This window comes from Larimichthys crocea, chromosome XXI, assembly GCF_000972845.2.
Source record: "Larimichthys crocea isolate SSNF chromosome XXI, L_crocea_2.0, whole genome shotgun sequence".
Lineage (NCBI taxonomy): Eukaryota > Metazoa > Chordata > Actinopteri > Sciaenidae > Larimichthys > Larimichthys crocea.
The window spans coordinates 1,543,050-1,558,963 of record NC_040031.1 but is presented as its reverse complement, the minus strand read 5'-3'; the positions used below and the strand labels follow the sequence as shown (position 1 = coordinate 1,558,963).

The following is a 15,914-nucleotide window of genomic DNA, read 5'->3' as shown; positions in this document are numbered from 1 at the left end:
CAAATGACTGATTTTAAGATACTCAACAGAAAAATGTCCTCTTTATTGCCACACAACAGGTTTACTTCAGCATTTTGAAAACATGACGGATGTTTTTCACACAGCAGCTGAGTTTTTTTTTAACAAGAGGCCAAAATAGAGAGCAAAAAGACATTTTCAGATTTAGCCTTCTTAATTTGAACGTGGTCTAGATTAACCCACATGAAGTGAGATGACAAATCTTCTTGTGTCAAAACTTTAAAGTTGTGGCATTATGGCAGGGAGTGATGGAAGCAGATTTTAAAAGAAGTAAACACGACAATCTGGTGAGTTCTGTGGATAAACATAGCATGTGAGCCTCGCATATCTCCTGAGCTTTCTGTTTGTTTGCCTACACCTGAACACCATCATAAACAAAGTTGTGAGTAATGGTCCCAGTGCGTCTGAACTTTAATTTAGATCTTCTCCTCTGCAGCTGTGTCTTCATGTCACCCCAAAAGACTTGTTTACTTTCATTAAGCCTTCTGACTGTTGGCAAACACTGACGCTGTAAAGACGAGAATTAACACACACTAAACAAATCAGCCGTCCCTTCAGTCAGCTCCATGGACTCCTGCCTGAGATCGTTCTTTCATTGAAGTTTCTCTCCAGTTGCACAGATTCATTCTGACATTTAAGTTGTGAAACATGAGGCCAACAGTGGGACATTGTTGCTGTAGATTTGCCTCTCTGTTTGTGTTTGTGTCTCGGTTTACCCCCCTCCCTCGTCGCCACATGTATTGTTCATGTTCTCATTGTGAGAACATCAATGAAACTTTAGTTTTGGAAATGTTGAGGGCTTGCCTCCAACTCTCTTGTTACCTGATATAATATCTTAAATCCAGCTGAAACTCCTTCACATATGCTATTCATTGACAAACTGAATTCAGTGGGCTTGAATGGATGTTCACTGGTGTACCCAGCCCAGTAGGAAGTTCTGTGCCACTCAGATCTTGAGTGTAGCAGCTTTCTGTTCTATGTGTGCTTGTACAGAGTCTGGCATGTTCAAATATGAGTTATTTGGAGTTGCATTTGTTTACTGTTGGATATAATTGGATTGGAGCTGGGTCAAACTTGAAACTCATTGGCTGGATGATGACGATAACTTAGGAATAACGTCCAATGTTCCTGGGTGTCCGGTGTAGCCCGCGGATATCTGGATAAAGACAGTGTTTTCCATTAATCACCTGGTCTAATTTGTTTAGCTTACAGTCTCATAAAGTGCAATTATTTTCCAACTTCAAGCAAAACTTTCAGCGTAAGTTTCACTCTTACTTTATGGTGGACTTAACATCGGGGACTGCTGCAACCAAACCCCATGTGACCGGTCAGTCCTTCTCAGACTTTAAGCAGAACCCAGAACATTTCATGTCAAAATCTTGGTCCTCGCCTACAGATTTTGCATTCATTTGCAGTATTTTTAGATATGAGTGCTGATGTGGGGAGGGAAAAAAATCTGCATTGAAACTGTAGAGTTACTGAAATTTGACTCTTTTTGATACTTTCAGAAAGTTATATAATACGATTTTTTTTTTTTTTAACAAAGTTCTCAAATGTCTAAGCACAAGCAGCCATAAAATAACTTATTCTGAATAAAATAATGTCTCAAAGCATATAATTTAAAACAGGAGCTGTCTGATCAAAGAGAAATTAAAGAAGATTGTGAATCTGATAATTTGATGTCGACTTAAAACTTTAGACTGAATGATTCTGCTCTTTTCGTGACTCTTGTCACAGAAGCCGTTCAGAACTGCCCCATGCAGTGCTTCTTGTAAGCGGGAAACCACCACTGTGCCGTCCTGGTCCTCGAGAGACTAGAGATTTTAAGCAAGCTTGTTGGTCTGGTCATAGACATCCAGCATTCATGGGGAGTCCAGGGATTTGGACTGGGATTAGCAGTGGATTAGTGATTATGTCGGATGTAGCTGCGGTTTGTGGAGATTATGAGGACTTCGAGGACTGAGTGTAGGGAGGGACATATATTTTAGAAGAGATGGATCAGGAAGTCTCGGTGCAGACAGATGAGATTCTTGTTGGTGGACATGAAATACAGCAGAGTGTTTACAGAAGACCTTATTGATGCTCAGGTACCAGGGATTACTAAAGGTATATTAATAACAGTCAGTAAGTAATCTAACTGACCTCTCCTGACTCTCGCACAGTAACAGTTCAAAGTCCTGCCAGTATCCCCTATAGGATGTGGCCTTCATTACAGCCACAATATTAGGGTATCAGCAGGTATTAAGTCCTAATAGCATTTAGGCCTTGGAGGTATTAAAAAGTCTTACATTTAATTTACAAAGGTCTTAAATATTTTTTGCTTGCCATAGACAACTACAATTTAGTTATAAACGGATTGTGACGTAGTATGTACACATTAAATTACAAGTTTAGCACTATTGGATAACTCCAAGGATGGATGAAGTATGTGCTGTAACAAGATTATGAGGTAACAGAAGATAAACAACATTTATATGTCAAACTAGTAACAGGAATGTGTGCTTTTCTGTTTTTGACTGGCTTATGCAGCATTTGCTGGATAGTGATGTCTTGTGTTGCCTTATTCAGCTTTTTTGCTGGATGGCCACGCACTCTGCTTTGGCTCCCTTACTGCACTGGCAGACTGGCCTTGTTGAAATCAATGAGAGGGCTGCATCTTTTCATGCAGAGCTAAAAATCGATCTGAATGTGGCCTTAAGCTCGGGCAATGGGTTCTTGTCCAAAAGTCTGGCCAGGAGCAGGAGCTGAGGGGCAAGACTAGCAATGTGACCGTAATGTTTATCAGTGAAAGTGATGATTTAAGCTTTAGTTGTAGTTGTTACATGATGGATTGCTGAATGTAGGTTTGTTGAATTATGAATAGTTAAATGACCATTGATTTATGTCAGTGCAGTTTGATGACATTGTCCCAACTATCTAACTTTTAATTAGTTTTTAATTAGTTGGTATCATTCCAACTGTTTTTTCTTTATATTTGTATTTTGGCATGAAATAACTTTCTATAATATGATGATAAAATAAACACTGAATACTAACATGTTGAACAGAACAAGCCACAGACTGAAGATTGTTCCAGTAGGTTCATCCTCTGGGGAGCAGGAATGTGGCAGAGATATTCTTTCGTAATCTGCTGAAGTTTAGTTGTCATTTATCATCCACAGCTAATGAGTATTACTCCCATGGCCTCTCCCTTCCTGCCTATAGGTCCAGCTCTGCACATGGCCACGGTGGACATCAAGAACCCGGAGATTAACAATGTCAGATTCCACAACTCCCACAGCCACCAGCAGCCATACCACCTCAACAACATGCTGAGCCACAGCGGGCTGACTCGCAAGGACAAGAAGACCAAAGGCAAGAAGAAGAAGCTGACCAAGGCTGACATCGGCACGCCCAGCAACTTCCAGTGAGTCACATGTTAAACATGGCTGAATGCTTTGTTGCTGCAGCAGATCCATCAGGAATCAGTCCGTTTCATTTGTTATTTATTCAGTAAAGTACTTTTTGTCCCAAGTGTGGGTCACACTATTTTTATTTTTCTAATTTTTATTTTCATATTGATCAATATAGATATTTATCACAATGGATAATTAGATGTGCGTGTGTCTATGTGTATATGTGTACAGTCATGGACCTGCCTGGTCCAGCAGTAACACTCTGCTTCTTGGCAACAGTAAACATGTTTCGTTATGGTCTGAGAGCCATCAATGACCACACTGTCTTTGTGACTAATATATGAGTGTGTGTGTGCGTAGGCTCACTATTTAGCATGTGCACATGGTTGCCCACATACACAGGCTAAATAGTCGATGTACTTCTGCATATTCATGTCTTTTGTGTTTGTGGACGTGTGTCACCACATATCTGTCCCGTCTTCTTCAGGCACATCGGTCACGTGGGCTGGGATCCAAACACAGGTTTTGATGTGAGTACCCCCTTCACACACACATACACACACACACACACACACAGGAGCACAATAGTGACCTGTGTGGTGGCTGCATGATGAAATCACACAATAGGCTCTTTTTGTTTCCTGCTCATATTCACAAACATCTCGCTGCCTCTCAGAAGCTGAACACAGAACGTTTTTCAGAGAGAACACGGCTGCAGCCTCATGAACTTATTAGAGAGTCGAATACTTGAGAAATGAATCAATAATCAGCTTCAGATACCAAAACAATGTTCTTCTCCCTCTCTCTAAAAAAAGAGTTGTGGCGCTCTAAATTAAAAGCTGCATTGTTGCACTATGGTGCAAAAAACATGTAATATAAATAAAGTTGTATTATGAAGAACCTTTGTTACACAGCTGTACCTGAGTCCACATTCATACAGGCTAGAAGGACATACAAAATATGATACAACCACAAGAATTACAGTAAAATGACAATTCAAACATAACTGTCTGGTAAGAATAATATACAGCAATAAAAACTACAATGGTGAAATAGTCAACAACAAATAAACACACCAGTCTACTGAAAGGACATACTGCCACAATAAGAACAATAAAATGTAGAGAAGGTCAAATACAAACCATAAATAACAACTGCGTCTATGACTCAACCAAAGCAGGAACTCTGTACAACAACCATATCATCGAGCAGGCACAGTGCAAGATCTACTAACACATTCCTGTCCAATTTTAATACCTCTCACAGTTTGTTTCATTTATGTGGCGCAAAAAACCTGAAGGCTAATTTAAAAAGCTCAGTATTGATCTGAGGAGGTTCAAGGGATATAAATTCCTCTGAGCGTGTTTGATGATAAATGGTTTTGGGTTTTAAAGGAGAAGTGAGCAACTGCCTGATGAACAAAAAGGAGGCATCACAGAGAGTTCACAGTGATTTTCTAAAAACCATCCCCAGCAATAAAACATGGAGAACTGTATCACCGTGATCTAAGACTGGCATTATAGTTGACTGTGCAGTGCATCCAATCCATATCCAGCCAAAGATATGCTGTTTAAAAACACACATGCACAAACAGAGCGAGGTTCAGACGAGTGTTGGGTCGATGAAAGTCCATCAAAGTAAAAATGCGTTGCACAACTCTACTCCAGTCCACTTTGTGTTATTCTCCAAATGATTTAGGCCATTCCGCCTCATCAAGGTGTTGGTGCTGCCTCTCAGACAGCTTAAAAGCAGTAGTTAACTCAAAAAGAGTTGTAACATTTTTTCAATCTTGAACCACACAAGTAAGCAAGACTGAAATCACGCTGCCCTCCTTTTCTTTTGCACTTCTTGTCTTCCATTACAGTTAGTTTTTGTGGTCATTTTGAGACCGTCAACCCTGAGTAATCGTTATGGATGAGTCCTCCTGCTTTTTCTGCATGCAACCAAACAAAATGTAGTGTAATGCTCTGTCAGTCTCAAAAGAGAAATCTTCAAAGAAGAATGTGAAAACCTACAAGAGTCTGTTCAGTGAAAGTCACTCAAAGTGAAGTAACCATGAAGACAAACACGTCTGAACAGCGTCTTCAAGATGTAAAACGGCATCCAGTGGAAAATAACTGCTGTGTCATTACTCGTCTTATTTAAGGCTTGACAAATGTTTGTTGTAAAATGGAGGCTGCTTAGGAGCCGTGACTCGTTTCTCATAGCAACTGGAGCTGCTGATGTGAATCATCGTTGAGTTTTGTTCGCTAACGAACGTTGTGTTCCGACTGACCGGTTTCACGAGCAGGACGCTGATTGCTTTCCATTCACTGCCTCTTAATTGTCTCTGTTTACCCGACTAACCGAGCACCTGACGACACATGATCCCACATGTCAGTCACACACCAGAGAGTCCCAGAATGCACTGCAGCGCGACAGAAACAAGGGGTGTGAATATTTCCTGTTTGATTTGATGGAAAGCAGCCGAGTGGTGTTTGTTGTCAGGGTTCAGGCAGCTTGTAATTCTACCTGTTGGCCACCAGGAGTCACACTGACACCGTGTCTGACCGTGACTACGTTATCATCACTGCAGAGGAAGTGGAATCTCACTGCTTTTGTACTGTGCACCAAATAAATACAGATTAAATAGAGCCAATCAAAGAGGAGCAGGAAACCCTTACCTTATTTATTAAGCCTGAATAAAAACATCTCACGTCTCTGTGAGGAGTCTGATGTTGATGTCTGTTTCTTATTAGTTGAAGGATCAACAGGTTCTGCACTAATCAGCACAAAACAATATGATTCACACCAAAATAAATAACAATCACTAAGAAATAAAATTGGAAAAATATCAGAAAGAAGAAATAATAACAAATGGAATAAAATCAAGTGAGGTTATAAAAAATGAATTTTAGGAAAGGTTTCAAAGTAATGTGCTTGTGATGTTATCAGTCAGTATTGTATTGTAGTAATTCATTCCCATGCTGCTGCTGGGGATCATTTTACTACTTGTAGCAGTTCATCAAACCTCAAGTACACTAAGAGATTTGATTTTAATTAATCTGTACATCTCTATTCTGTGTCTTTTAATTGCACTTGGAGTAATTTTGGGGGCACAAAAAAATCTTCACTAGAAGCCTAGAGCCGGCCTGCCCACTATAAGTATCTGGCAGTATCTGCAGAGACTCTGCTGACCTCTGCCTGTATTTTCTTGTGTGTTTTGAGTGTCAGCCTTTAGGGAGTAGGTATTGCGACGTCACAATTAGTTTACAGCCATTTTGAAGTGGAGTTTCACATTATCGTTGATACCATGTTGTTATAAAGGCAAGTGACAATATTTAGACGAGAGCATGGAGCTGGCGTTCTTTGACTTGGACCTTCAAATGGTTTTGACTCTGTTTTTAAACCATAATTTACTAAATGAGAGTAAGACCATAAACTCATAAGGAAAATGTTTATTGAGGGTTTTTATTCAAATGAAGAATGTTTTAATCAAATTGTTTTCTTGTGTTTCACTACAGATAACAAGAACTTTACCTTACAACCATACCTTACTTTTAGTAAAAGACATTTTACTTGCCCAGCAGTGTGGCTCTTGGGATATTAATGTTGGTCTGTCTGTCACTTTGGTCCAGACTGAAATATGTCAACAGCTAACGGATGGATTGCTATGAATTTTTTTTTGTTCATTCGGTTGACCTCAGAGTGAAATATCTTGACAGCTATCTGATGGATCGCTACAGATATTAAAGTTTCCTAGAGGATGAATTTGAATGACTTTGTTGATCTTCTGACCTGTCGGTGGAGGGAAAATCAAAAGGTTTCCTTTATTCTGTGTGCTTGACTGGTACCCAGCTTTGTACAGATATTCATGGTTCCCAGAAGATGTACATACTGACCTGGTGCTCCACTTTTTCTTCCTACCACCATGAGGTTGACATTTGTGCTTTTTAAAATTTATTTTATTAAAATATCTCCTGGATAAATTGCCATGAAATCTGGTCTATAGATTCATGTCTCCAGAGGATGAATAGTAAAAACTCCCTAGCCAAACACTCAGGTATTTTCTAAACGATTTATAATGTCAAGTCAGACTTTCCACTTTCCATACTTTCTTTAAACTACTTACCTGCAAAACCAGGTATGTTAGCATGCTGATTTTACTATTCAGCTCAAACAAACCGAAGTGCTACAACCTCACAGGGTCAATAACATGACTGTAAACTCTGACCTTTAACCGACCTGCACTTCTCACAAGATAACAATGCTCCTGGTCCCAGGGAGATCATTTCTCATTGAGCCTTTCATACAAGCACAAACTTCCAGTCTGGTGATTGTAGTCCTCACGAGTGTGTTTTTAAAAGTTCTCCGTTGATTGATTGATTGCAGCTGAATAACCTGGACCCTGAACTCAAGAACCTGTTCGACATGTGCGGCATCTCTGAGGCTCAACTGAAGGACCGAGAGACGTCCAAGGTCATCTATGACTTCATCGAGAAGAAGGGAGGGGTGGAGGCCGTGAAGAATGAGCTGAGGAGGCAGGGTGAGAACACACACGCGCACACACACACACACACACACACACACACACACACACAGGTACCTTTTGATGTGTCAAACTGATCTTAAATAATATCGAAGCACTGCAGCATTTGTTCACGAATGAAGCTCCTCAGTTTCATGATATGTCTGGTGTAAACTGACAGATGTTGGTGTATATATATTTTTAGAGTTTAAAGGGTTGTCAAATAATTTGTTGAGTTGTTCAACTATAGACTATAGACTGTTGTCAGCTTGGACTGGGAAACTATGACAGACATTTTAAAATATAGAGATTTGTCATTAGGTACATTTGGAAAATGACAGTTATATGCCTCATTTGCTGGTGTTGTTGGAAACAGTTTACACAGTCTTAGTCTCTGCTGCTCTATTGATTTTGCGTATAGTGGATGCCTAGTGCCGAAAATACATAGTTATTTTTTTTGTTACAGTTACAAATGGTAATGCCTCTGCAACACATCTTTGTTGAACATTTTATTTTAGGAAATATGTTTATTCCTGATGGTGACTTAAATTAGAGGATTGGTACCACTCATGTCTTTAAGGCTATACTCTGCAGCTTGTTACCATGGCTTATCACAAAGACTGGGAAAAAACAGCTTGTCATTTTATTCAGGGGTTAGTTCCTGGACAAATAAATGGGAAAACAGCAATTTAACACAACAGTATTATTATTACTGCAATTTTACAAAACAGAAGTTTTACTTTTGAGTATTCACTATCGTTTTAAGTAGAAACAAAATAACTTTTTTTTTATGAACCTCTCATAAAAGTTGTATGTTGAAGTCTATATTTCGATGAGACAGGAGATCTTAGGTGCGCACATGAAAGGGCATTTCCTGTCAGATTTTTTTTATTCCTCATGGCAGATTCTGCTTCTTCTGTCCGGGGTTTCTCTCCATGTTTTATTCATGTTAAACTGCACTGAGGGCTGCAGAGTAATCTTAATCTGAATCTGACTGTGTGTGAAGTGTGAGACATCACTTGTCACATTTAAACAAGATATATAAAGATAGAGTCTTTTCTTTTCTTGATTATTTATATTAGTATTATTAGTGGTTGTTCATTTTGGTTGACTACAGAAGGCTTGTTTTTTACGATCCATCTCTCTGTTATTTTTCTAGATGATTTGATTGACTAATATAAGATATCAGGAAGTATTGAATCACAATCTCCCGAAGGTCCGGTTAACATATTCAAACTGCTTGTTACGTACTGAACAAAAAAAAAAACTCCAGTTAGCAGCACAGATGTGTGTTTAACTCTTTGAAACTCTTTATCTGCCACCCCTCTGCAGCACCACCACCACCTCCTTCTCGTGGCGGTCCTCCTCCCCCTCCTCCACCCCCCCCCACAGCTCAGCTCCACCACCTCCTCCACCCCCATCCAGAGGAGGCCGGGGAGCCCCTCCTCCCCCTCCTCCGTCTAGAGCCCCTGCTTCAGCCCCTCCTCCTCCACCTCCCTCCAGACCAGGAACTCTAGGTGCCCCACCTCCTCCACCTCCGCCCACACGGGGAGGTCACCAGCCTCCTCCTCCTCCCCACCATCACCACCACCATCACCAGCCTCCCCCTCCTCCTCCTCCATCTTCCTTGCACTCTTCCGTTGCCCCCCAAGCCCCGCCCCCTCCACCTCCCCCATTGGCCCAGCAGTCTCCAGTAGGCAGTGGTGGCGGATCTGCTCCTACTCCGCCTCCTCCGCCTCCTCCTCCACCTCCCCCTCCTGGACCACCACCTCCTCCGGAGTTGGACGGTGTTGGTGGAGGCGGGGACTCCCCTCACTCGCCGAGCCCTGGCGGGAAGTCGGCACTGCTGGAACAGATCAGAGGAGGAACCCAGCTGAAGAAGGTGGAGCAGAACAACCGAGCGCCAGCCTCCGGCGTGGGACGAGATGCCCTGCTGGACCAGATCCGACAGGGAATCCAGCTCAAGAACGTAAGACCATAACTGATTCTCACTCGTGTAACTCAGTGTGTGAAGGCACTCCTTTATTCTGAGATGATGCAAAAGAAACTGTTAATGGTACCTATGACAACCTGAGATGGGCGTGTTTCTCTGCTCCAGGTGTCGGATCATCCAGAGTCCAGTCCTCTGACACCGGCTCCCACCGCGGGCATTGTTGGCGCTCTTATGGAGGTGATGCAGAAGAGGAGCAAAGCCATCCATTCCTCAGGTACCTGGGGAAACAAACCATGTGACCACAATGTCTTATATGGCCTGAGGCCGTATCACACACTGATACATTTACATATTTAGATTAAGTTAAATAAATAATTCCAGTATTCGAGTAACACTAGGGAACACAATTTTTGTGTTTGTTGAGTTAGGTCTTAGAGCTGTTTTTAATTAATTTTTGGGTGCAGAATCAAACCTGATCTCAGTTTTATTCCATCACGTCAAGTTTTTAAATATTGACATACAGTGAAATATAAAAGAAACAGGTATGACTGCACTGACGTTTGCCCTCTGACTTGGAATGGTGAAACTACCACAAATATAGCAAAAGGAGTCAGGGTTGTTTAGGCATTTAACAACGAGAAGTAGGGCTGCCACAAACAATTACTTTGATAGTCGACTAATCACCGATTATTTTTCGATTAGTCGACTAATCGGATCATACGTAAATTGACTGTCCCGGAGAGGAATGGGTGGGCGGGCGCGCGCTGTAAAGCTCGCGGACGGAGCCGTAAGCCACCGTCGCCTCCGAGTCTTTCCATGCCGACCCAGAGCCACTGCGGAGGAAATGCATTGGAGAGGTCCCACGAAGGGATCCTCCCGCACCGTGCGGCCGTCCCTGACCCGAGTTGAATCCCCCGGGCAGACTGCGCGGAAGTTGCGGAAAAATCGCGTGATTGGTTAAAATTGCAACACCGCCCTGAATTCACAGGGATTCACTGAAGTTGCGTTGAAGTTGCAAATCGCAACATCGTGAATTCCTGGAGGGTCTGTGTTATGGTATCATTTACGGTACAGTCAGGCCTGACGCCGATTACCACTAGTGGGTTGGTTGTGGTGTGTGTGTGTGTGTGTGTGTGTGTGTGTGTGTGTGTGACAGAAAGGCAGACGCGGCAGTGGAAGCTGCAGCCAGAATTTCGAGAGAAAAGTAAAAAAAAAAAAAAAAAAAAAAACGATGCGTCAACTACTAAATTAGTTGTCGACGATTTTGTTTGTGACTAATCGTGGCAGCCCTAATTGAGAAGTAGCAGAAGCAGACATGATCTGGAACAAAGAAAATAATACCTATAAATATATACCTATATAAATAAAACACTAAGATGGAATAGTTACAAGCTTTGAAAACTACAAAAACAGCATAAAACGAAGTAGAACTTATGGTATGCCCATGGTTACAAGGTTTGTCACATTTCTGAGGGGAACCCAGAAGCAGATTGGAACAAGAGATTTGAGTTTAACTGTTTATTTAACACAGAATGAATTCGCAAAACAAAGGGTCGGCTGGCAGGCTTGGGGGGTCGAGGTCCACGCGCTGGCAGCACAAGGCACACGCTGAGTGGACTGGACTGAGTCCCGAGGCAGAGAGAGACAGTTAGTGGCGGACAAAAAACAGATGGCAAGAGATAGGCAGACAGGCAATTACTGGCTACAGTGTAGGATCTTGAACTAGAATGCTGTAGCATACTATATTTCACAACGATCCGGCAGGGACTGAATGTGTGGCTGCTCCTTAAATACTGCAGACAGTTGATGGGGAACAGGTGACATGATGACCTCAGCCAGGTACAGGCACGCTCCCTCAAGCACTGCCAGGAGAAAGACACCAGACAACACAACAACATAGACACACAGTCATCCCGGCCAGGATTTGTGACAAGGTTGAGAGAAAAGCCAGCACAAATCCTCTTCATTCCTACTATGCCGGCTTTCTGTTTGCAGATATTGATAGTACTGACCTATTGGGAGCTGCACACACCTCTCACCACACTGTCTCAATTGTGACTGCACAAACTAGTTGCCACGTAGCTGTAGATGAGTCCAGTCGTAATCAGCTGGCAAGTCTTACTACAGCTAATCAGTGGAATTTTGCTTATCTGAGGGCAAGCTGTGGAGAAAAAACTTGACGTGCTAGAAAAAAACTGACTAATTTTTGGAATCAGCATGCCAATTTCAGTTTCAATCAGCATAAAAATCTAACTCTAAAATTTCAAATTGTTCCCCAGTGTTATGAATCGCGTAGTTACACAGTGGCTCTTTTTAAAGGTGCGTGCTAACTAAATAGTCGAGTTTAAACAAGGTCAAACACACCCATAAATGATTTGAATTTGAGTGCTTGAGAGTAACTAATTCTCCAGCAACACGATCTCAAGCTGAAAACATCGCTCTGAATGATGCAGCGTTTACAATGGTAAAGTTACGGCTCATTTGTAAACAGGATCAAACATTTGCTTCAGTCAACGCCGTTAACAATTTATTGATCAAGACAAAATGTTACAGCTCATAGCTAGCTACCGAGCTTACCAATACGAGTCTCTATCATCCATCATCCGTCCTCTGCAGATGCTCCACAGTAACTGATGTGCTCCCATGACAGGCAGGGTCAGCAAAAAAACAAACTGTACTTCACAACCTCCTTTTTAAGGAGTTAAGCGTGCTGGTTTAGACTGACTTAAGAGTGAGAACATTTTTCAGTCAAGTGCTAATCGTGCTATTGTTTGCGCTTAGTCACCAACTAATTGTCATTTAGTTCACCTGGCTCTGTCCAAAGGTAACACAATCCACCTACCAGCACCTCTAAAGTTCACTAATTAACACGATATACCTCGTTTAGAGGTAAGTTATTGAATCCACGAGTTTAAAAACAACATTTCAACAATTATTGGTCGAGGAGTCTGCACTGGTTGCCTGGAGTTATGTACAGCACACGAAACAATGATTTTTTCACATATTGTTTTCATACTTTATTTCAACTTTGTACTAAGTTAAGTTTCCCAACTGCTGGCTCTAGCTTCATATTTAATGGACAGACATCAGTAAGCATCATGTTTTTTTTCCCCTGGATTTCCCTTTTTAAAAGTGTGTTTTCTTTTCCCAGACGAAGACGAGGATGATGAAGACGAAGAAGACTTTGAAGATGATGACGAGTGGGACGACTAGAGATTTCTCTCCTCAACCACGCCCAGTCCCTCCACACCTACCGATGACACTAAAATATCTTCTACAAATCTTCCAGCATCTGACTAAAATTGTAATGTAAATGTTGTATGAATTGGCTGTATATTTATTTTTTGCCTTTTTGCTTTTTGTTTTTTTATGACTATTATAATTAATCTGTGCAATACCTCATCCGTTAAATCTGTAACGTTTGTCACACAGCCTCATCATTAAAGACACTACACTTTCCCCGGGACATTAGAAAGCACTTAACACCGCCATCAGCACAACGTGGAGATAGAGCCGGCTCCATGTCATTATCAATAATCATTTATATAAAACACTAGCTGCTCCACAAAGACAAATCTGAACTGTCTTTGTGTGCTCCTTGGGAAATGTTGTTTTTTTTTTTGTGTGTGTGTGGGTGTGTGCGTGTGTGTGTGTGTTCATTTCTTCATGTTTTCATTCCTCGTCAAAGAGACTGAAAAGGGAGACGTACGTGCGACCAAACAGGCAGGATCCTCTTTGTGTTTGACAGTGGTCGGTTTAAATGCGAGATAACACTATTTTCTTACCGTGCTTCTTTTCGTACCTCCGAGTTTCCTAATAAATCGTAGTTTAGTTGTTATTTTTTTCATAAATCCTTTGACCAAAATGCGGCGCCGCAGTCGCCTCGTGGATTTTCAACTTTTATTTTTTACAAAATTAAAGCCGTTTATTTGCACACAGTTTATATGATAGTTCAGTTTTGTGGGTTCTTTTTTTGGTTGTGTGTTACATCGAATAATTTTTATTTCATTTCAAGCAGGTTACAGTGATGATGGACACTTTTAAAAAGGTTTTCCATTATCGTGACTACAAACATGACTGGCGATGTTTCAGTTACTGACTGACTTTGACTTAATATACACATTAGCTCTCTCACACGTAAACACACACTGTGGCATTTGTGAAATGAAGTTTTGTTCTTAATTGCTGGTTGGTTGTTTCTTTTCTTTTTCTTTTTTTTGTGACATCATTCCATTATTTCCTGCAGGAGGAAACGTCAACAGCGCTGTGGTCAGTATTTCAAACAAATATCACGTCACGCAAAGAAACTAAAAGATAGAAAAAGGCCTCATCCTCTTCTATCCTTCAGTTAACAAACTATCATTTTATGCAATGCGACTGTAAATGCCTCCCTGTGGAGAATAATTTTAAAAAATCGCAAATAATAATGAACCAAATGTGGCATTTGCAAGCAGCTTGTGGGTTTGGCGACGCCTGTGATCTGTAAACGGTGTAAAGAAATAACCAACGCTCGTTTTAACTGTTCGTCTTAGAGTTTTTACTGTCCTCCAGCGAGGCTTAATGCTGCATTGAGAAGCCGAGATACTGACACAGAACCTGTGAAAAAGGGTGGGGGGGCAATGAGAATACTAAATTGTATACTTAAATAAATGTTAATATTTACAGAGAAATGAGTTTTTGTTCTTTGTTGTTCTGCGTCTGTGTATTTGGTTCAGGGGGCATGCTGAACTCACTCCTTCAACAGTCATTGCAATTTGCGATATGTTTTCTATATATAACTTATAACAAATCTGGTGGTCAGACTGGTCAGAGCTTTTATTATTAACAGGATGGTGGTGATGGCAGAAAGGTGATAGCTCGCCATCAGACTGAAACTTGTTACACGGCTGCAAAAGTTGCTCTTACTGTTATTTAATTATGTATTTTTCTGTTAAATGATTCGAGGCTCACTTGAAACAATATTAATAATGATTAATGATGGTGAGAAGTAGAAAAATAACGTAGTCAAGTTCTATAGATGGTTGATTATTTGAAAGAGTAAAACTTAGCAAAAAAAAGTGTCCGTTTGAGATTAAAAAGATTACAAATTTGATTGAGAAGTCCAACAAGAAAAGTGTCAATAGAACAGCTGTTCAAAGCATCAACCTGTAAAAAACAGCTGGTGAAGTATTTAAACTTGATAAGTTGACATAAGTCATTGGATGGAGAAGACCAGTCTGACGGCTCGCTGTCACAGGAGACATTGGGCAGCTGGATCTTCCTGTGGTGGCTCCATTGGGCGGAAACTCAGGCTGGTCAGACTAGATCAAGTACAAGAGTAAATTAGTGAATCAGTCAATCAATAAAGCCATCAGTCCATCCAACCCCTCATGAGATATGTGCTACCAAACACACGGTCACTTACTTATAGGTGACATTTAAAGTTCTCCCTCAGATCAGGCAGCTGGATCTTCATAATATGTTGACCATGTGGTGGCTTCAGAGGGGTTTATCCTGACTGCTTGCTCCTCCATTGGGCAACAACTCGTCAGAGATCAAATCAAATCAATTTTATTTGTATAGCCCAAAGTCACAAAGTACATTTGCCTCAGAGGGCTTTACAATCTGTACAGGGAGTGACACCCTCTGTCCTTAGACCCTCGGTTCGAGTGAGGAAAAGCTTGCCCACAAAAACCCTTTTAACAGGGAAAAAATGTGGAAGAAACCTCAGGAAGAGCCACAGAGGAGGGATCCCTCTCCCAGGACGGACAGACGTGCAATGGATGTCACATGTACAGGACAAATCAACACAAACATATTGTACAATGACTGATAAAATGACAATGAATTATAATGAATGATAAAAATGATTACAGTAACAGATATGGTAGCAATAATGACAGTAATAATATATGTAGTGGCCGTCGTGCAGGATCACAGCAGCAGCCACGATCCACGAGAACCTGCTGGACGACAGAGCACAGAAACTCCGGGGAAGTTTGGTTAGTAACATGCATTAATGAGACATGTCCACAGATGGAGAGATATGGAGATATATATATATATATATATATATATATAT

The 15,914-nt window shown here is 41.1% G+C and overlaps 1 protein-coding gene across 1 annotated transcript in view; it reads left to right on the top strand.

Moving 5' to 3' along the window:
* The window catches only part of wasla (WASP like actin nucleation promoting factor a), a 28,087-nt gene extending 13,941 nt beyond the window's left edge, over positions 1-14,146 (top strand). The window contains 7 exon segments of the mRNA XM_027272913.1: positions 3,223-3,424; positions 3,901-3,943; positions 7,785-7,938; positions 9,253-9,299; positions 9,302-9,889; positions 10,019-10,127; positions 13,005-14,146. Of these exon segments, the coding sequence (XP_027128714.1) occupies positions 3,223-3,424; positions 3,901-3,943; positions 7,785-7,938; positions 9,253-9,299; positions 9,302-9,889; positions 10,019-10,127; positions 13,005-13,066 (1,205 nt within the window). The 3' untranslated portion in view covers positions 13,067-14,146.
* Positions 14,147-15,914: the final 1,768 nt, after the last annotated feature.